This window comes from Astatotilapia calliptera, chromosome 20 (assembly GCF_900246225.1).
Source record: "Astatotilapia calliptera chromosome 20, fAstCal1.2, whole genome shotgun sequence".
Classification (NCBI taxonomy): domain Eukaryota; kingdom Metazoa; phylum Chordata; class Actinopteri; order Cichliformes; family Cichlidae; genus Astatotilapia; species Astatotilapia calliptera.
In genome coordinates this window covers 7,798,963-7,824,474 of record NC_039321.1, presented here as the reverse complement: position 1 = coordinate 7,824,474, position 25,512 = coordinate 7,798,963, and the positions used below count along the sequence as shown (strand labels likewise).

The 25,512-nt window shown below is 42.6% G+C and overlaps 2 protein-coding genes across 2 annotated transcripts; one reads left to right on the top strand and one right to left on the bottom strand.

The window, feature by feature from the left end:
* The first annotated feature begins 280 nt into the window (after window positions 1–280).
* Window positions 281–7,405, top strand: LOC113013873 (serine/threonine-protein kinase PAK 6-like). The gene is made up of 8 exons (XM_026155084.1): window positions 281–1,202; window positions 2,528–3,193; window positions 3,782–4,315; window positions 5,076–5,209; window positions 6,243–6,369; window positions 6,459–6,584; window positions 6,711–6,846; window positions 7,196–7,405. The coding sequence occupies exons 1-8, from the start codon at window positions 999–1,001 to the stop codon at window positions 7,387–7,389; spliced, it is 2,121 nt and encodes a 706-aa protein (XP_026010869.1). The 5' UTR covers window positions 281–998; the 3' UTR covers window positions 7,390–7,405.
* A 2,427-nt stretch (window positions 7,406–9,832) lies between these two features.
* On the bottom strand, window positions 9,833–10,954 carry ankrd63 (ankyrin repeat domain 63). The gene has a single exon (XM_026154874.1). It carries the CDS (start codon window positions 10,838–10,840, stop codon window positions 9,833–9,835), a length of 1,008 nt encoding a protein of 335 aa, XP_026010659.1. The 5' UTR covers window positions 10,841–10,954.
* Window positions 10,955–25,512: the final 14,558 nt, after the last annotated feature.

Below are 25,512 nucleotides of genomic sequence, written 5' to 3'. Positions count from 1 at the left end.
CTCCCAATTATTGTAGGGTCTGTACAAAGCAATATAAAGCTTTTAGCATGTCCAGCACAAAGCTAGAGTTAACAAATACTTAAATCAGGACGGATGTAGTGGACTAAGCAGCAGACTGGCACTGGCATCCCCCTCGCATGGCTAGCTGAGACGGCTTCCGTGCTGTGAGCTATTTTTAAAAAAAAAAGTATTAATTCCAATCAAGTGACTTAAATGTGAGTGATTATCTCCCCTTACAGCTGTGCAGCCGAGGAAATGAGATGTAATGCATTTAATTATTTCCCCCCCCACTTGAATGGAAAATAAAGCTGCATATACAGTAAACCCGAGTTAGTGGCTCAAGAAATACAGGACCATCCATCTGAAGATTAAGTAGTTGCCCTCCCTGCAATCAAGGGCACACAAGCTACTAATTAGGATGGGATATGAAAACGGTTATAAAAAGGCTTTGAAGGATAGCCTGCCAGAGTATATTTATGTCTGTATATATGTGTGTGCATGAATGTGTGTTGTACTTATTCTGCTAATGCACTGAAAGCCTGTGGGCGCTGGCCAGCCCAGCCTCGTGCTCATCAGTAAAAGGGCACAGAGAATGAATAAGCCTTAATTGACCAGATATCCTTCATTACACATGTGCTTACAAATCCATTCGCTGTCCTTGGAGCTCTTCTCTGTGGCGCAAGCTTGTGACAGCCAGCAAGGCAGTGTGGGACATCCACGTCCCAGGCACAGCTATTGGATAAGCCATTTAAATATATATATTCTCTCATGTGGAAGAATCATTTGTTGGCACATTTTATTTAAATGAACCTAGAGTAGTGGGCAAATGAGAGCAGCAACAACTCTTTAATCATTGTGGCACATGAGTTTTGTTTGTATTCAAATGTCTGGTTTACAGTTACTTAAATTTGTGCTGAATGTGATGTTTGGCGCAACTTCTTCTTTTTTCTACAGGGACATTTTGAAGCAGACAGGCTGCTACCCCTCTGAACCTAAAGATGTTTCGCAAAAAGAAAAAGAAGAGGCCTGAGATATCAGCCCCCAAGAATTTTGAGCACCGAGTTCACACCTCTTTTGATGCTAAGCGCGGCTGCTTTGTGGGCCTGCCGACACAGTGGCAAAGCCTGATAGAGAACCTGCGAAGGCCCAAACCCATGGTGGACCCTTCCAGGATCACAGAGGTGGAGTTGAGACCAAAGAAGGTAAGCTATTTAGCCCTTTATTGATTCTCTGTCCTTACCCTGAGGTGACTACTAATGAATGGCGCACGGCGTTGATTCCCATTATGTTGTAATGAGCTTCATTCACAGAGAAATATGTGCTGGTTGCGTCAGTGCAAAAGTATTTGTGAGCGCTGTCACAGAAAATGCCACAATCCTCGGATGGCAACGTGGAGAGCTCTCTCCCCTCCCCATCTTTTTGCTTTCTTATCTATCATGTGGCTGAGCTAATGACCCTGCTGTGTACACTGACTGTACAATGTTGAATACTCATAGGGGCCACAAGATTTATTACTCCACGCAGGCAATTAATAATAGTCCATGGTGCCTTCCCAGAGATGTCAAGCAGAAGGGCTAAAAAGTGCAGGTACAGCAAAGGAATTGCCAGTGAGTGATAAAGCCTGCAAATCTCAGGATTTCTGTGCTTCATTGAACACACCGTTGACGCTTTTTATGGCTCCTCCAGAAAATAAAAACCCACGAACATTTCGTTAAGTCTATGACGTGATTGTTATTAGTGCTGTGAAATATGAGAACAGTCATTCCAGCATTTAGGTCACTCGGGTCAGTCAGCATGGGTTTAGTGTCATCAGAAACACAGAAAATCCTAAAAGCTAAAAATAGAAAATTAAAGATTCAGCATGTTTCAGATTATTTCTACATGATGAGAAGACAGTTTCATTTTTAAAAAGCATGTGAAATTGCACAGAGGCTATTATCACCTGCCATTCCCTCCTCACAGCGAGGTGCTACAGTAGGTGAGATGTCATCTGACCTCTACCCCCCCTGTGCTGATGTAATGGCATTGAGCCAGAGAAATGGGAGAGGCAGTAGAGTATAACTGAACATGACTCTACCCTGAGTACGACTACTAAACCACCATGCAGTCAGTGTTACATCCATTCTGTTCTGGCAAAACATCTAAAGATTGTCTGATGATTTTATGTCAGGGCAAGCTTAGGCCATTTGCCTTTGGTTGCCTGCCAGTTGTGCATACCACGAGAAAGTTCATGAGCGGTTATCTCGACAATCTGAAAGCATGTGAGCAGTTGTAAAGGCTCTTTCTTTGTGTTTCGCTTGTGAAGTATATTTGTTGGTGCATTGTCAGAATCGGCCACTGGGGAAAATAAATTCAAGTCACCGTCTTTGTAGAATGACAAAGATGTCCTTTACAGATTCCCAAGTCTAAATTTAACTCGCCTTTGAGCGATGATTATGTCACCCTCATTCCTCTCTGTCCAAAATCCTTCTGTAATGCAATCATGGCTTGCAGGATGTGATACAGATAAATGCTTCTCTCCTTTCAGACCATTGTGCGTGGGAGCATGATCGGACACGGAGACTACATCGCAGCCATGATCAATGACATGAGCCGTCTGTCTGTGACCAGTTCCAACTCTTTGCGGAAGAGCAGCCCTTCAGCCAGGAAGAGAGCCCAGTCTCTGGGAAGGTTGGGGGAAGTGAACGAGGGAGACACTTACCAGTATGAGGGTCTGACCCAGGAGGATGATGACGATGAGGAGGATGCGGGCCAGGAACAGTGGAGGAATAGGGCCAGGAACATCCACAGTGAGACCAATACCCCCTACTTGGGCATGAAGAAGAGTATCACTCTGCAACCTAATGGGATTTTGCCCAAGGCCACGTCCACCTATGAAGTCGGGGTCAGCTCTCTCGAGGGCCCATCACATCCTGCTCAGTCCCAGAACATCCAGATGCCAAGTCACGGGGCTTATATGAGTAGTGATATGGGTAGTCCTCAGGAGAGAGTGATATGGAAGAGAGATTTCCAGCTGTCAAGGGGAATGCCACCAAATCAAAGGCCTGTAGCTTGTTTCTACAGCCCTGCTATGACGGTACAGCCACCCCAGGGAGATCAAGGCACAGTCACCACAGAACTCCGACCCAATATACCAATATACATGCACCAACAGAACAGCCCTGGCAGGCCGTTCTCCTCCTATGACCTGAAAGTAAGCCTTTGCAGCGATTAAGTGTACCGATAATACATTATTTATAGAATACACAATATATGCATATTTCTAATCCTATGTACATAATTTTTTAACTACTCAGCATGTTTCTTGCATGAGCTCTGAATACATTAAATAAAGTTATATTTTGCTGTCAAAAAACCATCACGGATCATGTTAATGCTTAGGTTGTGGAACTTTAGTGAAGCAGCTTATTGATTGGCTTTTTCACTAAAGAGGATCAAAGTTCTGAGTTTGAATCTTTGGTTTAGTTCTAGACTTAAAAATAATGAAAGTGGGTTCATGGTGCCAGTAGTCTACTGGCACCATCTTCTTTCAACATTTACAACTCTACTGCCAGTAGAGTTGTAAATGTTGAAAGAAGATGTGTTTGGCAAGATCTTTGCAGGACACTTGGGTCCATAAAACAACACATCAGTCATATCAGGTGAAGTGGAAAAGGAGGGAAAGTGAAGAACTTGATTTACATTTAGTTTTAAAGTGGGTCAAGAACCTCAGGCAGGTGGCCAACTGCCTTTCAGTTCTCTCTTAATTTTCCTCACCCCATTTTTCTGTGTTATTGTGCAGGGAGAATCAGCAGTGAGGTACCACTCTGGTTTCCTGCCCACCGGCACCAGCAGTCCTCTTGTGGGAGGCGTCAGACCCCAGCGGACTGTTCGCTCCTCAGCCAGCTACACCTTGGGTCTGTCTCCTAATATGGGATTGAGACCCAGTGGACCAGACCCCTTTCTCAGACACTCCGGATGCCCCAACCCTCCCTATCCCAGACAAGACAGCCCTTCCCAACCTCGACCTTCACCTACAGGCTCATTAGCCACCAGTCCTCCAGGCACCTGCTCCCCTGCCTTCAGACCCCCGCAACACCCCTCACCCAGACCGCCACCCGACCCACCTAAGGTGACACATGAACAGTTCAAGGCGGCCCTGCAGATGGTGGTGGACAAAGGCGATCCCCGCTCTTATCTGGAGAACTTTGTGAAGATCGGAGAGGGCTCCACAGGAGTGGTGTGTATCGCAACAGAGAAGCACAGCGGCCGGCAAGTGGCGGTGAAGATGATGGACCTGCGGCGGCAGCAGAGGCGAGAGCTACTCTTTAATGAGGTACAAAAAAAATAACCCAACATACAAATGCAAATAACTCTAAAATGTACCGAGAGTCATTTACAGCAACATATCTCTAATCTTTGTTGTTTAGCCTGTGGGAAAGCAGTTTAGTGATATCAGGGCATAAAAGAGAAGGCAGTTGCTTCATTTTAAGTGCTAAAAAAAGCACTTTAAGTGAGTTAATCCCTATGTTAACACAGCTTTAAAGTAGGGAAGTGTTTACAGCCTGGTACAAGAAAAAACAGAGTCGGTCTCTAGAGTTAATTTTGCCTTTCATAACAACGTTTGAACATTTTTAATGCAGTTATCTGACAGCTTTGGCTTGCTGTCAAATGCAATTAAAAAACAAACAAACAAGTCTAATATTTTATTAGTATTACTTATCACTAACTGGTATCTGATTCTGGGTGACACATCCAATGGCTTATTAAGGTTAAGTGATCACTTGTATTCAAATATGATCATTTCTGACAAAACCAAGAGGCTTCCAAAAGGCAGCTGACACAGAGTATGCCTTTATAGAGTCCAATATTTTTATGCACATCTATCATTTGGAGGTATTTTCCAGTCTGAAAGAGTAGCACTGATGTCATCATCTTTGTAATCTTCTTGGAGTTTAAATGAACTATATTTCTGCTTGGCAGTGAATTCCAATGACTGAGCAGCAGTCATCTTTACTGCTGGAGAACCAATAAGTGGCGACATTGTTTGTTATATTTCTAAAGATTATACCACCAAATAATGTTTTGTGTTGCAGGTGGTCATCATGAGGGACTATCAGCACAGAAATGTGGTGGAGATGTTTAAGTCTGCTCTGGTGGAGGAAGAGCTGTGGGTCATCATGGAGTACTTGCAGGGTGGAGCACTGACTAACATTGTTTCTGAAACCAGGTGAGAACGCCATTAAATATCCACAGAAGAAAAACAAAACAAAACAACAACAACAAAAAACTGTATTTCATTGATTCCATATGGAACTTATATTTTTTAATAACTAAATCAGCCACAAGAGGGTAGTGTGGTATCAACTGGTGGGTAATCGATGTTCCTCCCAGGAGTGCAAAACTGTCATCAAGTCTTCTCGTGCACGCCACGTCTGCTGCTTTCCTCCAGAGAAAAATAATAATACAGTAAAATAATTGAATTTGTGTGTGTTTAAATGCCACACGGAAGGCTGATTTTGGGTAGACATTTGATCCCCTGATGCTACGACATACATCAAAAAGGGAGAAAACATATTGACCAGCAGCAGGGAGCTGAAATTTATCAGGTGTGTTTGTTTGAGCTGTCAATATGGTTTATATTACTAACAGATGGCTGGCTCAGTCTCCATAGGGTGACCTCAGGGTTAGATTGTTTGACTCAAAGGGATGGAAATTTTCCTCTCATACCAAATGATATATAAAGTGAGCCAGCTGTCACTGCCACTGCTGGTCTAAGCCTAAAATAATCAGGATATTGACACAACAATCAAGATCAAGAGTCCTTTGTGTATGCTGTTTCTCCAGGCTGAACTATGATGTCAGATTATTTTAAAAATCCACTCAGTTTTAATCATTTTATCTTATATAGTTTTAGACAGTTTTTAACCTATAGTTGTTGTGTGTGGGAGGAACCTTGCTCTGTAAAGTAATTGTTACCTGGTGTTTTCTGTGAAATGTCTTTTTGCTGCTCGACTCTAACTGTTTATGCTGCACTTGAAAAAATATTAAAGGCACATTAGCATCGCGGCAGAACGGGCGTGCTTCATTCGTCACTGTGCTACGTGGGAGTTGTTGTTTTGAACCTTGCCTACTTTATCGTTGCCTTTAATGTGCGGTGATTCATGAAATTCAACTTTAAGTCCTGTTGATTCGTCATAACTAGTAGTGTAAAAGTGTGAAATTCATGTAAAATCTGTGTGTTTCTGTGTGTTGTGCTGCAGGCTGAGTGAAGAGCAGATTGCTACAGTGTGTGAAGCTGTGCTGCAAGCCCTGGCTTATCTCCATTCACAGGGAGTCATTCACAGAGACATCAAAAGTGACTCTATACTACTTACGTTAGACGGAAGGGTATGAAATGTTTCTTTCTTTCTGTCTCCTTCTTTCTTTTCTTTTTGCTTTCTTGATTAAAATTAAGGAAAGCGTTTTTTTCCTCACAGGTCAAGCTTTCAGACTTTGGCTTCTGTGCACAGATCAGTAAGGACATCCCTAAGAGGAAGTCTCTAGTGGGGACACCTTATTGGATGGCGCCTGAGGTCATATCCAAGTCGCCATATGGCACTGAAGTGAGGAGGCACACATTCAGTTTGCATGAATACCACTAGTGTAGCACTGATTGCCAACAGAGGCAATCTGTGCAATAGTATGAGACCTGTTAGACACTTTTTTTCCTGTGTCGTGGTTATTTCCAGGTCGATATATGGTCGATGGGCATCATGGTGGTTGAGATGGTGGATGGAGAGCCGCCATACTTCAGTGAAACCCCTGTAGCAGCGATGAAGAGGCTGAGGGATGAGCCAGCTCCTACTGTTCGAAACGCCCAGTCAGGTGCGAGAACAGACGAACGCAAGCTAGCAGCATTGATGGTCCAGACTGAAGTGTCTCGGCAAATGCTGGATGCAACACAATTACACGACCATATCACTGCAATGATTTATTGGAGTACAACTATATTATGTACTTATACGTACCTATTATGTTCCTATACAGCAGCTGGATAGCGTAGTGGTAGGCCTACACACCTTTGGAGTTGCAAGCTCGACCCAGTAACTGTCCTGTCTAGACCCCCATGCTAAAAACCAAGCCCTGGAATGGCGCAGCTACACCTGTGCGCAGCTCAGACGCAAGCATTTCACTACATGTGTACTCTGTATGATTGTTTATGTGACAAATAAAGGTTGTTTGTATTTCTTCCTGGTGCAGGTCTCTCCAGTTCTTAAAGACTTCCTGGACCGTATGCTGACTCGAGACCCCCTAGAGAGAGCCAGCGCCATCGACTTGTTGGAGCACCCCTTCCTGCTGCAGAGCGGCTCACCTCAGTGCCTGGTCCCACTGGTGGAGCAATACCGCAAGCGCATGTCCCGCTGCTGACCCCACAGGGCTCCTGGTCCCCAACACCCACCTTCAGTATGACCCTTCCAGGCCTCAGAAGAGGACAAGCAACTGGGGTCCAACTTCAGCTCCCAAGCCAATGGGCTATCAGCTCCAGAGGCGCAGACCCCGTCGGGGTAACGGCGGCAAGTTTGGTAGACAGACACAGCATGGTCTCGGGCATGAGAGAAGCATCTTAGGAGCGAGTTAAAGCAGCATGCGATCCTCACCTCTCAGCTCGCTGCGATCCGATTATCGATTGGGTTTCCTGTAACATTCAGTGGGATTCAACACAGCACAATGTGGTGCATATCAAAGTGATAGCAAAAATCAATATTCCACATGACTATATGTACATGTGCTACTATAAAAATCCTATATAGTGTTCATAGTGGGCATTATTGCTAGCTGTGTAAAGTTTTTAAGCTGGTGTTTAGGCTCAAACCAGAGTAGCTCATTGTGACATTATTAGGCAGGGATAAAGTTACCTCTGCACACTCACACTCTGTAGTGGAAACTGGACAACAATCTGTCAATCCACACTCTTTGCATGGCCAAATGGAGGCACACCTGGCCTGATGTGAATGCTTGAATATGTACGAAACAGGATGTGAAAGACAATTCTCCTTTTATTAGCATAACAAATGGGTAGATGAAAGCCCCAGCTGCTACTATTGGGCTACTGGAAAACCACCAATTCCATGTTTCTCTTTTTATGTTTATTCTTTATTTCAAAAAAGGTATTGTTGGTCGTTTGTATGATGTGAAGTTGCAAATAAGGTTTCATTATTAGGTATGGACTTGAACCATGAGCAGATAAATTAATAATGTAAATACTGAATATTAGGATCTTACACCTGCTGATTCACTGCAGTAAATTATGTGAAACAAATTCAAAATGTTACTTTTCTTTACTGAAATGTGTAGTTGTTTTTTTTTGTCGTGTGTGTGTGAGAGAGAGAGGAAGCGCATGAATGTGTGAGGTTTCAGCGTTCGCTTCAACTCTTTGTATTGTGACAGACTATTTAAAGATCATAAGATTTATGTGTGTGTGTGTGTGTGTGTGTGTGTGTGTGTGTGTGGTGTGTGTGTGGGTGTGTGTGTGTGGTGTGTGCGTGTGTTACTCCTGAAGATGTGTGTGACTGTATTTGCATTTGTTTGCCTAGATAAAGCACACAGGCCTGGCATGTGATGCTGCAGGACGTCGACCTGCTGAGAAACACTTTGCACATAGTCTTTGTATTCTGACACAGATACATGTTGACATGTTTCATGTATTTCTATTTCTGTGTGAAGCATTCATGAAAAAGAGAATTACACATTTTAATTTTGTACAAATCAATAAATGATGCATACTGAAGCGGTATCCATTTAAGTAACTCTGAGTCCTTTTCGCACATGCATAGTACAGGATGAATGAGCCGGTCTTTTAAAGTGTTTATTACATGTTGAGCATGAATCATACAGTGCACGGTGACTGAATATTTAGGCGAAATACATTTCTTCTTCTTTTTTTATTATAAAACACAGAAGCAATATCAAATACATTCGATTTCAGGTCATATAAATCTATACATGTGAAAGAAAATATTCATTTTCAGCAGCTCACAGACTGAAATCGTGTTCATTTGTAAAGGATTTTAAACATGGGTTAGCAAAATTGCACTTTATGCAACTTTTATTGACAGGTATTGAAAAACAAATAAGCCTGCAACAAAAGCGAGGAATCATTACTTTTCTCAGTATGTAGGCGCTACTGCCGAGCAAGTACCAGAAGTTTAAATGCTGTTAAAAAACATCACTACCAGCCAATTCTGCAGTTAGACATTGTCCTCTTTCTAGTCGAGGGTGGACTGAGAACGAGCAGCTTTCGACTCACACTTCACTCCACTGATGCTGTCGACGCTCGGCTGACTGTTGACCTGTTGGTGCGTGTGCGAGAAAGGAAAGTTTCGGAGCGGGATATCCGACCCCTGCCATTCGAGGAGCCCGATGAGCAGCTATGACCATCCTCATAAATTCGGGTGCAGTGAATCGCCGTAGCAGTCTGGTCCCAGGCCCGTGAAATCCCGGGGTACGGTTGGGGGAGCTTCCCCTGACTCAATTTCTCCCCTGGCAGGAAGTAACTTGTTGTGTCTGGCAGTCGCACCAAAGCTGCCCCTTTTCTGCTGCTCTCGTCTGCTCAGTGAAAGCCATATCATTAGCCTCTTCATTCTTAGATTTGGACATCTCCTCTGGCACTCGTGCAGGCTGATTCTTGCTGTTTAAAAGAGGTTTGGCCACGAGACAATTTTGTCAGCATCGTTTGTCAAGCCTGGTGTTCCCATGACAGTCGCATCTTATCTATCAGGCATCTCTCATCCTGCAGTGAGGCTCTCTTTAATTTGCTGGCTTGACAGGCTCATGTCACGCACATCACCCTGATAGGACTGCTTTCTGCTGCTCAGAAGGTCCAGGTTAAATGACTTTGCTTTGCCCCAGAGAGGAAAACTCGCTGGTGGCTTGCTCTTGGGAGTCCAGTGTCTCGGCTGACATCTTTCTGGCTTGGCTCAGGAAAAGAGTTCAGTGTTTTAGTCCCCCTTAGCTCTCTAAAGTGGCAGTTTTGCAGCTGCTTGGTTGTGAGGAGAATGCTGTGATCCCCCTCAGTTTGGCTTTTCTCAAGCTGAGGAGGCAGAGCCCAGCTGTGGCGATGGTTTTCCTCTTGAGATTGGCTCCTGGGACATCGGAAACGGTTCCACACTCCATTGCTGTCGCCAATTTTCAGCTGTCTCTGAAATACCCCAGGCAATTGGTCTTCATTATTTAACTGTTTGGAGAACCTCTCCAGAACCTGCCTGGGGAGCCTGCGGGGCAGACGGCACTCACCCTCCTGAGTGGTACTCGCATCAACAAGTGGATCATCTGTAGCAACACTTCTCCTGCAAGGAAAGTTCAGAATCTGGACGCACTGACTGTGCCCAAAGAAGCTGGCAACCTCAATGGCTGAGTGGCCAGCATTATTGGTCCTGTCCAGCCTCAGTCCCAGTCTTTTGAAAGCCCTGACCAGAAACTCCAAAACCTGGCTTTGCCCAGAAAATGCAGCATACATGAGGGCACTGTTTCCCCAGGAATCAGTGATATCAGGGTCAGCATTGAACTGAACTAGAAGTTTGACCACGTCCAGGTGTCCCATTTCACATGCATGGCTCAGGGCTGTGCGACCGTCCTCATCCTGGCAGTTGACATCCGCCCCTTTTTCCAGCAGCAGCCGGGTGAACTTGGCCCTGGTCCCAGGGTCTTGCAGGCAGACGGCATGCATGAGCGGGGTGCGGCTGTTCTCCGTCTTCGAGTTGATAATGCGTCCATCCAGTGCGTCCAGGATGAAGCGTGCAAGGTGGACTTTACCGCCATGCATGGCATCGAGGAAGGTCTTGGTGCCAGAGCCCTGGCGTAAATCTTTTGGCCGCATCATCCTCCAACAGGTACTTGCAGTGCTGAGCCTTCAAGTGAGCCGAGAAAGAGAGATGGCAAAAAGGGAGAGGAACTGTGCGGCAAGTTCTCCGATACTCACTGTGTTAGAGTGAGCGCTTCACCTCAGAGTAAGACTCACAGAGGAGCTGCTAGAGTTTTTATACCTCCCTTTCCACATGCCCTCCCCACGTTGCCTAGGAAACAAACGTCTGAGGACCATTATGCAGTCGCAGCATCCATTCAGCCCGAGCACTCTCTGCCTGGAGAGAAATATATGCTATTTGAACAGAATAATTACTCAAGGAGAAAAACATGGCCAGCATTTACCATGTGAGGTCTGTGGGGTTAATTTAAATGCAGTATTTTCACTTTTGTTTGTTGCAAATGGACTCAATCGAGAAAATTTTGCTGTTGACAGAGCAGTCAAAATAAAAAAGGACTCATGTGATGAATAGTGCATTATGCTCATGTGTAAATGTCCCATTTACATGCAAGACTATACTGTATCAGTACACTTAGCAAATGTTTGACGGAAGATGAGACAGTCTTTGAGAGATCTATTCACTCTGTTGGTGTGGGGGTATGTTAGCAGTTATCCTTTTTTTCCCCTTGAAATAATGCGTCTATCCATCCATCCCTCTCTGTGTGTTTGTTCACAGTTTGCTCCAGCCTGCCATAATGAAGTGCAACAAGTTCAAGTTATTCTCCTCAACTGTGAGAAGACTTTTTCAAGGTTTCATGATAATGGCCTTGCCTGAAGGCATTTTCTTGTCAAGGGAAATAGTAAATCCGATCGAATCTACAATAAAAACACAGTGAAAGCAACATTAAATTAAAAAAACAAACAAAAACAGAAATCGCTCAATGTCAGATTCAGTCCTTTCAGTGACTCGAGTCCCTTTAATCATACAGATTAAGACCACTGTTTGTTTAAGGATTTCAGTGTGATTATCAATCTCCTTTTGCAGTAACACTGAAAATAACAATCAAAAGCCCACATGATTATGAACGGCTCCCCTAAATATAGCTATGTCAAACTTGTAGTATTAGACATTCAGTTAGTATACTTCATAGTTAATGATTTTTAAAAGAGCAGTTGTGCACTTACAGGGAGTGACCAAGACTGATGTGCTAACTACTGCAATTTATGAACATCAGTTATAAAGCCTCTTGCCACACATAATACTCTGTACTGAAAATAACAAGTTGGCATGCATACCTACCAAATATTAGCGATGATGGTGTATCCTTCTCTCAATGGCTGAAGATTATTATTAGCCAGTACCTCCTTTTTCTATATGTAGCAACTTATGGCAAATGGTTGTTTTTGGTGATTTAAATTCTAGAACTGTGTTTGTTATTTAGCACTAGTTAGCAGGTATTTGTTTCTCTGCATTGCACCTGTGCAGTATAGAAACAGCTTACTAGTCATTATTTCGATATTTTATATTGAGATTTTGCAGACACAGATTTTGCACAATAAATGACTGTATGTCAGTCTGCATTAAACAATGTACTCAAAAAAGCAAGTTTAAGTCAGGAAATATGATTTGGGATACAGTTTATTCTGTGCACCGAGAAACTGGCAGGTTATTCTGTTGTTGTATTTTTCATAGCTTGTAAGAATAATCAAATTATTACATATTACCACTAAAATCTCAACTGTGCACATATGCCTTAAAACTGTGTTTGAGTCATTTTACTCAGATCTACAAATGTGAAGCTCATGTTGGTACCGTTAATTAAATTATTTAATCCTTTGTTGTCAAGGCTTGTGACTGAGACCCTTTACACAGCTGTTTGCGCTCCACAAGACTAGAGTTTAATTTAAATTTCTAATATAAATCTCAGCAGGACCAAAAGTGTGCCAAATGGTGGAGTGAGAGGAAACATTACTCCGCTTCCACCTAGCTCACTGTTCACCACCCAGCTTCATCAGACCCTCAGCGGGTCCTTTGTGTAGCACTACGAACCATTCGATCATTCAAGTGGGGCTGAAATTCATCAGCAGATGCTTCCTGTGGGTTGTCTTTACATGGATGGAAGCTATTCTGTCAACATGATCTTTTTTCATAACAAAATCATATCATTGTCAGTAGGGCTGCACGATTAATCGTTAGAAAATCGCGATCTCGATTCATACTTATGTGCGATCTCATTTCCAAATGACAACGATTAAAAAAATAAAATAAAAAACGACGACGATTGTAGCGCATTTTGATCCGGGACGTACTCTGCATGAAGACAAGCGCTCACTCTTCCTGCTCAACAAATGACAAGGGCGGAGCCTTATACCACGTGATACAGAAGCTGTGCCGTGTGATGCTAAAATTAGCAGGAAAAAACAACGGAGAGCACGTCAGGGATGACGAGAAAGTGACAGGAGAAAATCCGTCCCGGTCAACCACCCAAACATCAATAACGGGAACCTTATACAGTGCATCCCTATATGTAATAATGTGAATTATTGTTTGCAAGATGTTTTGTTCCACAATAGATTGTGTTGCTGCACGGACGTTTTAGAGTGTCACACAAGTAAGGATGGTTAGGCTGTATGTTGCTATTGTACATGGCAGAGGACCAATCGGAGTCGCATGACTTGTTAATAAACTTACTACCCCGTTGGGTAGGAAATAGATATTCTGGAGTCTGTCGTGAATGAGACCAGAATATAACATGGTGGCAGCGGAGCGGACAGCGGAGCAAGCTGCACGGCCGGAGTGAACCCCCGAGAGACGCCTGTCGGAGCGGTGAGCAACTAGCGGCTAATCGAGTTAGCACCGCCGCGAGGCATGGAGGGCCTTAAATCGCCGCCGACGCTGGTATTGGACTCCAGTAACCTATCACGGACATGGAAGACCTGGAGGGACGAGTTTATGCTCTATGTGGAGCTGACCATGGACTCAGACGGCGAACAGAAAAAAGTAAGCTTGTTCAGTTATCTCGTTGGTGAGAGCGGCAGGGAGCTGCTAGACACGCTAATGGGCGACACAGCGAGAGATCGGTGGACAGTTAAGGACATTATTGAGAAGTTTGACAACCATTGCAATCCTGTAGTTAATGAAACTGTGGAGCGTTATCGGTTCTTCACGAGAAACCAAGGCGCCAGTGAGACAATCGACAGCTATGTGACGGAGTTAAAGCTGCTGACAAAAACGTGCAATTTTGGAGTAATAAGGGACTCACTGATTCGTGACAGGATTGTATGTGGACTTCACAACCCGAGTCTGAGGGAGAGACTGCTGCGTGAGAAAAACATGACACTGGATGCATGCATACAGCACTGCAGAGCCGCGGAGCTGTCGCGGGAAAACAGCAAAACCATTTCGGGAGCTGCAGTGGAGGAGGTGCATGCTGTGCGCCAGAAACGGATCGGCGACGCAGTGGACTGTAAGTTTTGTGGCAGAACACATGAAAAAAAGAAAGAAAAATGTCCAGCATACAGGAAGAAATGTAAAAAGTGTGGCAGAGAAAACCACTTTGCAGTTAAATGCATGGCACGTTCAGAGCAGAAGAGAAGGACGAATGTACACAACGTGACAGCATGTGAGAGTGATGAGTATGAGGACGTTCTCTGTGTTACAGAGGCAGACACACATGCTTCAACTACAAAGAACACTGACAAAGTGAGAGGCACTCAACTCTTTGCAGGCATGCTGATGGGCAAAGAGATTGTAAATTTTCAGATTGACTGTGGTGCCAGTTGTAATGTAATGCCAATCCACATGCTAAGCCCGAACACACAGTTGGAGGACACACAGACAGTGTTGATGATGTACAACAAAAGTAAGATAAAGCCGTTGGGAAAATGCAAAGTTAAGCTACGTAACCCGAGAAATCAGAAACTGTATCGGTTGGAGTTTCAAGTGGTTGACAAAGACTGTAAAGTACCACTGCTGGGCAAGAGAGCCAGCGAAGCGATGAAACTCATAAAAGTACACTATGAAAACATCTTGAAACTGGACAGCATCGTTACTTCAGAGCACCCAACAGCCAATGAGTGGAACATGGATCAGATTAAAACAGAGTATGCCGATGTCTTCACGGGAGATGGCTGTTTGGAGGGAGAGTTAAGGCTCGAGGTGGATGAAACTGTGAAACCAGTGCAGTTACCAAAACGGCGTGTCCCTATTGCAATGATAAAGCCGTTAAAAAAGGAGCTGCAAGATCTTCAGCGCAGAGGGATCATTACACCAGTAGAATGCAGCACAGACTGGATCAGTGGGATGGTTGTGGTCCAAAAGCAGAGTGGGGACTTAAGAGTGTGCATAGATCCAAAACCCTTAAACAAAGCCCTACAACGGAGCCACTTCCCATTGCCCACCATTGAGGACATTTTGCCAGATTTGTCAAAGGCTAAAGTGTTCTCTGTCTGCGATGTGAAGAGTGGATTCTGGCACGTGAAACTGGAGGAGGAGTCGAGCTACCTGACAACATTTTCGACTCCATTTGGACGCTACAGATGGCTGAGGATGCCAATGGGGATAAGCCCAGCTCCGGAAGTGTTCCAGAGGAAGCTCACACAAGCTTTGGATGGACTGGCAGGGATCTACATCATTGCAGATGATGTGCTGATCACGGGTCAGGGGGACACAGATGCTGGAGCAGTACGTGACCATGACGAGAAGCTGAGGCAGTTTTTGACTCGTTGCAGGCAGAAAAACATTAAGTTGAACGCAGACAAGTTCAAACTTAAACAGAAGGAGACCACGTACATTGGACATCAGCTGACATGCAACGGTCTGAAAATAGACCCAGAGAAGGTTAGGGCCATAGAAAAAATGCCCAGACCTACAGACGTGAAGGCAGTACAGAGACTGTTAGGTATGGTGAACTACTTAGCAAAGTTTTGCCCACATCTGTCTGACCATTGCGACTTACTGAGACAACTGACACACAAAGACTGTGAGTGGAACTGGACGACTCGACATGAAGACGCATTCCAGAGACTGAAAGAGACTATAGCAGAGGCTCCAGTCCTGAAATACTACTGCCCAGAGGAAGAGCTGACAGTACAATGTGACGCTTCTGACAAAGGGTTAGGTGCAGCACTCATGCAGACGGGTAAGCCTGTGGCTTTTGCGAGTAGAGCACTTACACGTACAGAGCAGGGTTATGCCCAGATCGAAAAGGAGCTTTTGGCTGTAGTTTTCAGCATGGAGAAGTTCCATCAGTACACATATGGTCGTAAAGTGGTGGTACACAGTGATCACAAACCCTTAGAGACCATTGTAAGAAAACCACTGTTGAGCGCACCCAAACGGTTGCAAAGGATGCTTATGCGCATTCAGAAATATGACATAGATGTGGTGTATGTGCCAGGCAAAGACATGTTATTAGCAGACACGTTGAGCAGGGCATATCTTCCAGAGTGCTCACCACAGGGCTCCATAGAGGAGGAAATAGAGAGCATTAACATGGTCACTCATGCACCCATCTCACCTGACAGACTAAACAGCATAAGGACTGCTACACAAGAGGACAAAGCACTACAGATCCTCATAGATACAATTCACAGAGGTTGGCCGACAGACAAAAGAGACACTGACGGTGACATCAGACCATACTTCTCATTCCAGGATGAACTGAGTAGTCAGGATGGACTTGTGTTTAGAGGTGAACGTGTTGTTGTCCCGACTACCATGAGACAGGAGATCATAACTAGACTACACTCGACACACCTAGGTGTAGAAGGTTGTCTAAGGAGAGCCAGAGAGTGTGTGTATTGGCCAGGCATGAACGAACAAATTAAGACTTATGTGACTAAGTGTGACATCTGCAGGTCAGTCGACTACAGACAGCAGAAAGAGACCTTGGTCCCACATGAGATCCCGACTAGACCATGGGCTAAGGTGGGCTCGGACCTGTTTATGTTTGACAACAAGGACTACCTTATCACAGTGGACTACTATTCAAACTTCTGGGAAATTGACTATCTCCCGGACACTAAGTCCACCACAGTGATTAGAAAGCTGAAGGCTCACTTTGCCAGACAGGGCATCCCGGACATTGTTGTTTCAGATAATGGACCACAATATATGTCCGGTGAGTTTCTGAGATTTAGTCGACTGTGGGGTTTCCAGCATAAAACATCTTCGCCAGGTTACCCTCAGAGTAACGGGAAGGCAGAATCAGCAGTAAAGACAGCAAAGAGGCTGCTGCTAAAGGCAAAACTGGCAGGGCAAGACCCGTATCTTGCGATTCTGGACCATCGCAATACACCATCACAAGGCCTGGAGACCAGCCCAGCTCAGAGGCTGCTCAGCAGGAGGACACAGACGCTTTTGCCAACCAGGACGAGCCTGCTAAGGCCAAAAGTCATTCCAGCCCGGCGGGAGTTGGAGAGGAAACAGAAGCGCCAAAAACTGTGCTATGACCGATCAGCACGAGACATGGACTCTTTGAAGCTAGGGGACAGTGTCAGAGTTCAGCCTTTTGACCGCCATTCCACTTGGAGCAGGGGAGTGGTGATTGGGACTGTTGACCCGAGGTCCTATGAGGTTCAGTTGGACTCTGGAAGTGTCCTGAGGAGGAATCGGAGGCACCTGAGACATGCAGGCGTGGTGGATCAGGAAAATGCCATAACAGACACCGGGGCACTGACCAGGTCAGTGACAGCTCCCTCAGACACTCGTGAGCGGCAGATCAAGACTGACGAGGTAACAGGGGGTGTCAGGACAAGGTCAGGCCGCAAAGTGGTTCCACCACTTAGGTACAAAGACTATGTTGCATAATGAGGATTTATTGTTTATTGTTTGAGGGGAAGAGTTGTGTATTCTGTGGATATTGATGTTCACTACAGCTTACAGAAATGTACATGTTTGAATAAGTGGAATGCTTTTGTATTCTTTGAGTGTTTCATATTGTTATCACCCTCAGTGAGAAGAAGGACAAATCAAAACAAAAGAATTTCTGTTTTTTCCAAAAAAAAAAAAAAAAAAAAAAAGAGAAGGGATGTAATAATGTGAATTATTGTTTGCAAGATGTTTTGTTCCACAATAGATTGTGTTGCTGCACGGACGTTTTAGAGTGTCACACAAGTAAGGATGGTTAGGCTGTATGTTGCTATTGTACATGGCAGAGGACCAATCGGAGTCGCATGACTTGTTAATAAAACTTACTACCCCGTTGGGTAGGAAATAGATATTCTGGAGTCTGTCGTGAATGAGACCAGAATATAACACGCGCGATTGCAAAGTGAAAGCAAAAAACAAGCGCAAATTCAAACGCGATTTCAATATGTCACATATTGACAGTGGCTCACTGATGCCAATGACATAATTACCCAGCTACATTTCCGAAAGAATGCAAAAGCATTGACATATATTTTTCCTTCCTATGATAGCCCGACGGGCAGGGCAGAGACAGATTTTGTTAGCCCGACTGGAAAAATCGCTAGCCCCGGGACGTCGGGCTAGCAATTTTGCGAGCCCTGTATCTGATTGAGGAATCACTCATCTTTGGAAAAGAGAGTTTATTACAGAGAAATGGCTCTTTCCAAAATAAAAGCTATACTATACGCTTCTTCTGGGGTTTATTCTCAGCAGCATATTAAACATATTAGGTCCCCATAAGGAGAATCATGTGCTAACGGCTGTCTAAATGACTCAGGTAAAGTTTGTAGCATGCCTGCTTGTTGTTTTTGTCTGCTTCCACTTGTCTTTTGCACTAGGATGATGTCAGAGTAAATGTGCAGTCATATTCGTTGTGTTCCCACTAGTGCTGTCAGCGTTGATCTCGTTGAAATGACGTTAACGCCACAACACGGCAAATCTCCGTTAACGAGCTACCGCGGATCGCCCCGAGCGTGGGGCTGGACGGCCAACACGTTAACGAGCTAACTGTGCTAACACACTAGTTCCCACCCCATGTAATTGAGCATTGCGTGGCACATCCAACACACTGTTTCACTTTAGTCCATGACGCGCTTACCTTCAGGGTCATTCGTCACATGAAAACCAAAATAGTTCCAAACGCCACATCTGAATGAGGGTGGAGGAGGTTCAATTTGCCATGTTGCAAGGAGAGCTTAACATCTGTCTCGCTAGCTTGCCCTGCGCTCAGTGAATCTGCGTTCGACTACTCCGCCGAGGCTGCACTGTCGAGCGCAGATCCACTGAGCGCTCAACACAGACAGCATCGTCAGAAGGAAAGTTGATAAAATAAATTAAAAATTTTGTATTGTTCGATACATATGCGTACCGAACCGAAAGCACTGTATCGAATGGTTCAATTTCGATACGAGTATCGTTGCACCCCTAATATATGTATGTATATATATATATGCATATGAAAATGGAGGAGTTATACTTACATACATTTAAGTTGTCCAAGGTCACAGTTTCCTTCCACTAATTGCTATTATATTAATAGCAATATATATAGTTACTATTGTCCTAATGCGTACATGTTATTAAAATTTGGGATATGATAGTTGTATTCATGTATAGCAACTTGAAATGCTCCAAAAAATGGCAATTTTTGTATGGCTTCTTAGGAAGTGCTTTAACATTGATCTGTATAAAGAAAACACAAAGAGTCAAAAGGTACGTCATTAACACCAGTGTATTTTGTTTTTATTTAATTAATTTTTTCCTTAAAGTTTATGACATACCTCTATGAAAAACATACAGCCCACAAGTTATAAGTTAATCAGCTATAGTCACTCATCGCATTCATCACTGATTAAACCTCAAAGTATCTCTTATATTACGTATAATACATTTACTGCACATGGCTTAGAGGACTGTATTAAATCAACCTTGTTTCCTGAGCAGGACAAGGCCTACCACACCTGGTGCACTTTTGTTACCTAAGCACCTCCCACTAATACACCCACATTTTTTAATGCATTATGTGGTTATTTTTATTCCTCTCGAACTACTTAAATATTTTAACTGTTTATTGATAGTTTAATTTGTTGTCCAACATATACACAGTGTCAGTTGTGTTCAAATGTGCTGTATAAATACACTAATCTGACCGAATCCTTTTCATTTCTTCATTTTTTCCCCTCTTTCCTTTAACAGCTGTAGTTTCCCAGCTACTGGTGCTTGGCAGTATACTGAAATGCCATGGGGAAAAAAACATTTAGGATTTTATTGGAATGTTCTTTCAAGTTGCAGTCAGTGGCTTACTTTTGGCATTTACATTTGCTGTTAACATTTTATTCTTAAACATTTTAGAGCATTTTATAGAATTTTAAAATGCACCAAAAACTAAAGTCATAAAGCTTTCCAATGTGATGTGTCAAAGACCGTGCTATGTTTCTAAAAGAGTTGACGCTGAATCAGTCAGTTAGATCCGAATGAGTCATACACTACCTGGCCCTCATTGTTTAAACAAAAAGCACCTCTGTATTGACTTGTTGTTAACTTTATAAGGATGTCAATAGTCATTATTGCTTAGCTTGTCTTGATTATCCTTTGAGCTGTAAAATCAATTAGGCATAATCCAATCCCGTTCTGCAGGTCAAAAGTTCGCGTTGTATGATGATTCACTGTAGAACTCGACCTTGTTTTTTCAACTCTCTTACATTTGTTCCTGTTCAGAGAACTGCAGATATTATTTCATTTTCTGGGCACCCCAAGAATAAATGTAATTTGCTAAATAATGGCATCGTTTCACCTGTTTCTCAGTGGGAGAGTACAGGTCATGCAATACTAATCACAAGGCTAATAACGTTGAATACAGTTGTAAGCAGGAGCTACACAGAATGGCAATGACCAATACAGATGAGCCAGTGTAAGCAAATGCAAACTATTCTTTGCAGAGTTTACAGGTTAAAGGTGAACAACGTGACCTAACTTGCTTTAGCAGCTCACATGGGATAATTGTAAATTTCCATATTCAAGGACAGACTTTCCTACTGTTCCACACTCTCCACATACTCAGCTTATACATTACACCAATAGAAACATATTGAGACTGTTATTCTTTAAGCTCTGTGAATGACTCCATCATTCTTTGGCTGATTATGCGATCATACATGAGTGAGACACAAGAGAGTGTACACAAACAGAACACTAAAGTAGCAATAATACTGTATTGTCTGATCAGGTGTTCATCCTTGACTGAATTTGATGGAAAATTTGATGTGGGCATAAATACCTCAGATAATGCAAAGTGACAATTTGATGAGTGGCTTGGTTTTCCACATTTCTCTATGACCCCCTACAGAGTTAGAAATCAAAGTGCTTAAGAAAAAACATAATCTAACAGGTTATAATTATGTGGACAAGTCTGTAAATGAATAGCACATTGAATTCTTTTGACATCGAAAAGCACAAAGTCAAAACAAATGCATGTAAGCTGTTTGAATAATCAACATGTAACTTTCATGGGGGTGGGGTGAAAAAGCTGTAGGTTACTGAGCAATTGTCCCTGCTGCAGCCCTGGCCTAAGACCTCCATGTCTGTGGATCAGAGTACACTAATTTGATTTCACGGCATGCTGTTGAAGATGCATTAATCTTTCCCAGACCATCATATGCCCCTGAGCAGCTGTAGAAAGAGGGAGAGTGAGACACAGAGAGGAAAGTGGGGTCAGAGCGACGTGCTTCCCATGCTAACAATGTTCTCCTGCCAACAGAAGCGCATCCCTCCAGGCAGGCCATGTAAACAGTGCACACCATCTCTAAATCACACTCCCACCCTCAGAGACTTTCTAGACTCTCTGTCCTTTTTCCATACATCCCTCCTCCTGTCTGTAGGTTCAGACAAGAGTTCAGTTGACTTGTTTTGGTGATACCACAAAAGTTTTCTTGTCACCTGTGTTATTTGCTTTTTGTTAACTGGGTTTTTTCTTTAAAAAAAATAAAATCTGGAAAGATTTTATCACCTCCCTAACATTTCACTAATCACTCCACCCATGAGTTTATCTTTTAAAGATGCAAGTTTTTATGGATGTGACAATAGTGCTGATAGTATTAGTATTCCATACAGGACATCTCTATCTCCTTACACAGTCTGGACCCTATAGGTTGGCCCTGAGACAGCTGTGTGCAGTGATAAATTGTGTCACATAATCAAAGCTAATCCATAGCTGCAAGGCAACTCCTATTATCTTATGTTACAGCAAAGTGGAAATAAAAAGCTCTATCAATGAGCAAATGTCCCCAAGTCAATTTTGGTCAACAGAAATCAAAGAAAACAGAGAAAAAAAAACACAGAGAGGGAGGAGATAAAGGGGACCACCACAGAATCTTTCTTGCTGTTAACCTCCACCCACCTCCTGTCCCATTGGCCTACCCAACTGTCATCTCACTCTGGGGAGCAGCACAGCTCTGCCAACAGCTTTCTTGTCTTGTTCTATTGATCCATTTTAACACGCAGTGGTGAGCGCATCAAACGCTGTGTGCCATGCAGGATCCATACCCCCCTCCCTTCACGGTTTTCAAAGGAAATGATGAAGGCATGAAAATATGAAAATGCTCTTCACAGGGGTCTGTGAAGGAGGCAATTTCCATCATGCCCATGTCTATTTCCTATGTAGAGGAAAATAACACATTTCTCTGATGTTTTCTGCACACAGAGCAGCAGTGACTCTACTTCTGCTGAAGCTTACAGAGAGAGTAGAACAGACTGGGGGAGTATTAAATTACTGAGGAGGCTGACATTTTTTTAAACTCTTTATTTGGTTTACACCCCTGGGGTATGTAATCATAGCCACAGCAAATCCTTGGATTGGCTTATTAGCATATTCATATATCATGACTTATTTGTTCACATAAAACTTTGTGGTTGTCCAAGATAAGCATTTTAACTGGTTGTCTGATTACAACAAAATGTTATATACTGTACTATGCTTTGGAAGGTTAGAAAATGCTGTGGAACCACCGCGAGTATTTTATTTTTAGACATTTTCCTTTTTACTTTGTTGTAGAGAAATAAAAATAGCAAGGTGTAAAAAGTAAAATGTGACCCACTGCAGATAAAGCTGACATGTTGAGAAAAAACTTGTTTGAATTCTTTTGACATCGAAAAGCACAAAGGTGCTGTAAGTATTTATATTGAAAGGTTGCTCAATGTTAAACAGCTATTTTCTGTCCCAAGTCACATTTTCCTGTTTCCAGGCTGGTTTTTGATGTCATTCAGCTGTCTCTTTAGAGAGTCTCTGTCCTGTGGACAGAATCCAACTGCTTCGGCTTGGACTGCAGCTGGCCAAGTCTTGTTCTGCTTTGCAGCCACTTTGTAAGAGTGGCCCTTGAGCTTGCCACCAGAACATAAACTATCAGTTCTACATGATAGATGACAAACTCAATTGGGAAGCACTTTAATGACATTTAGAGAATTAAAACAAAGGTTTTCAGGCTTCAGGTAGGGGCACTGAATGAGCTGGCTAGCCAGTTAGCAAAACTTGTATCAAACAAACAAAAAATCAAAAACAAAGCAAAAAAAGCTATTGAAATGACACCTTTTAACCCCATATCTGCTCTGCTAGTGCACTATTAGGATCTAATAATTCCGACAATGGGGACACCTATATTGTTCCCCTCTTGCATATTGCAAGTATATTTATGCAAAAGTACAAAATTGATATTTTTCAATCTATTCCTTTAAAGGAACAATACACTTTGATGGATGGATGAATGGAAAAATGGGTGATTATTTGATACCTTTACATTAAAAAAAATATCACTGTGTGACTTTGGTTTAACGGAATTCTTTCCTAAGTAAAGATTTTAATACATTCTCAAAAACTCACCATTGCTCTTTTTAAATAACCACGATGCCCTGGGGGGATCGTGTTGTTGTCGGGGAAAGTGAAGTATTCACTGGATAAAAGCTATTTGCATGAAGGAAATATACCCATATTAGAATTTGATGAGCTGCACTTGCTTAGTAAATAAATGAATTAATCCTGTCTATTGTCCTTGTGATTTATTCAGCTAGTGTCCTCACTGGAGACTAGAAGTTAATTAAGATCATAGTGAAGGATGCGGTTCTGTCTAGCTACTCATAAAGATATTGTGTGTGGAGCAGCAATCCTCGGTTTGACTGCAGTTTACACGTACACTTCTTTTATCTAAGATTTTCGTGCTATTTGGAGATAATAGTAATTTGATTGTAATAATTGAATTAATCATCACCAATTGTACATTGGAGCAACAGTAAAAAACAAAACAAAAAAAACCTCCATCCCAGTGTGATCGGTCATATCTGATCTGATATATCTGTGGGAAAACAGTTTTTCAATTATCACCTAAAAATTAGTTTTAATGAAAAATAGCTTTCATTATTTTCACAGATTCAGTTCTCCTGCTCAGGTGAATTGAATCTATGATTTAATAGCAGTGCCTTTGGTAGACAGAAGGTTTTATAGAATAACACCAAAACCACTGGTGTAAATGAAGAGAAACTGCTCTGTTTGCTAACATTTATATTCATGTAGGTGTTCTTTCCTTTACGTAATAAGAAGACTTTTACACTTTGAGATGATAAAATAATAAAAAATATATCCTAATAGTGGGCAACTTGTTTTAATAAAACAATAACTGCATTCTCATTCTCAACAGATATTAGTGAGGTGACTTTTCAAAACATTATTGTAGCAATGATTTGTGTAGTTTGCAGTTGTCGTACAGTGCATACATATTTCACCTTTCAGCTGATAGTTTTCCAAAGCAGGTGTTTTTTTTTTTTTTTGCAACAGCAAAAACAAACAAACAGGAAAGCTGTACTTTTAATTTGAATATTTTTTGTCTTTGCATTTATCTTTGAAGGTAGTGCTCATATGAGTGAAATGGTTAAGGTGGAGTTTTAAGAACTGGAGATTTCCACAAGCACTTAAAAGGACTATCAAGAAAAACCCGTGAAATCCGCTTTGCTGACAATTCCATTAGCATACTACACATTGAGATTTTAAGCAATTACGACAAATGAGAAAGCCAATGTAGTTAAAGCTGTGGGGCCCTGTTAAGGCATCTATAACATGACGGCAAGTTGTACTAACATGAATTGACAGCCACATAAAAACGGGAAGAACGTATTTGTTGGTCGAAGATAGTAAAGGTGTATCTGATTTCTTTACTGGGACAGACCATGAAAGAACTCGAGCTCATACTTGGCTTAGATCAGCTATACAGTCCTTTTCTCATTCCCAGCACATGTACTGGTTAATGTATTTTATTTAACTTATACCTTCTACTGCACGTGCGTTTTGCTTTTTCAAGAAAAGAAGAAAAACATGTTTAATTTTTTTATTTAAAATCTTATGACAATATTGTCCTGTCTTCCTCCCGTCACCCCAACCGGATGTGGCAGATCGCCATTTGTCAGGGACCAAGCAGTAAGGCATAAAGCACACAGGTGTTTAATTTAAAAAAAAAAAAAGGGGGTTTTATTGACCCCAAAATATAAAAAGATACTTAACAAAGACAAAAAACCTAAACAGGCAGCCAATAAAAGAGGTCAACTCAATAAACTAAACTCAAGATAACAATTAACCAAACCTCAAACAACCATAAGACAAACTAACCTGCTGAAATGACACACGAGGGAACTTAAATACTGGCTTAGCTAAACCAAATGTCACACAAAGGGGAAAGCATGGCTGCCATATAACCAACTACTACAAAACAATTAAAGAAACTTGAAACACCCCCCAGGCAACGAAGCATGTGGTTTCATCCAATGAGGCTGTCAGCAGTACTACAGCTCCCCCAGCCCTTTG

What these genes read in the sequence shown, in the direction of transcription:
- LOC113013873 (XM_026155084.1), top strand. Translation starts at nt 999, where the DNA reads ATGTTTCGCAAAAAGAAAAAGAAGAGGCCTGAGATATCAGCCCCCAAG. An exon ending in TGGAGTTGAGACCAAAGAAG is followed by an intron (nt 1,203 to 2,527) that starts GTAAGCTATTTA and finishes CTCTCCTTTCAG; the next exon opens with ACCATTGTGCGTGGGAGCAT. An exon ending in TGTTCGAAACGCCCAGTCAG is followed by an intron (nt 6,847 to 7,195) that starts GTGCGAGAACAG and finishes TGACAAATAAAG; the next exon opens with GTTGTTTGTATTTCTTCCTG.
- ankrd63 (XM_026154874.1), bottom strand. Translation starts at nt 10,840, where the DNA reads ATGATGCGGCCAAAAGATTTACGCCAGGGCTCTGGCACCAAGACCTTC.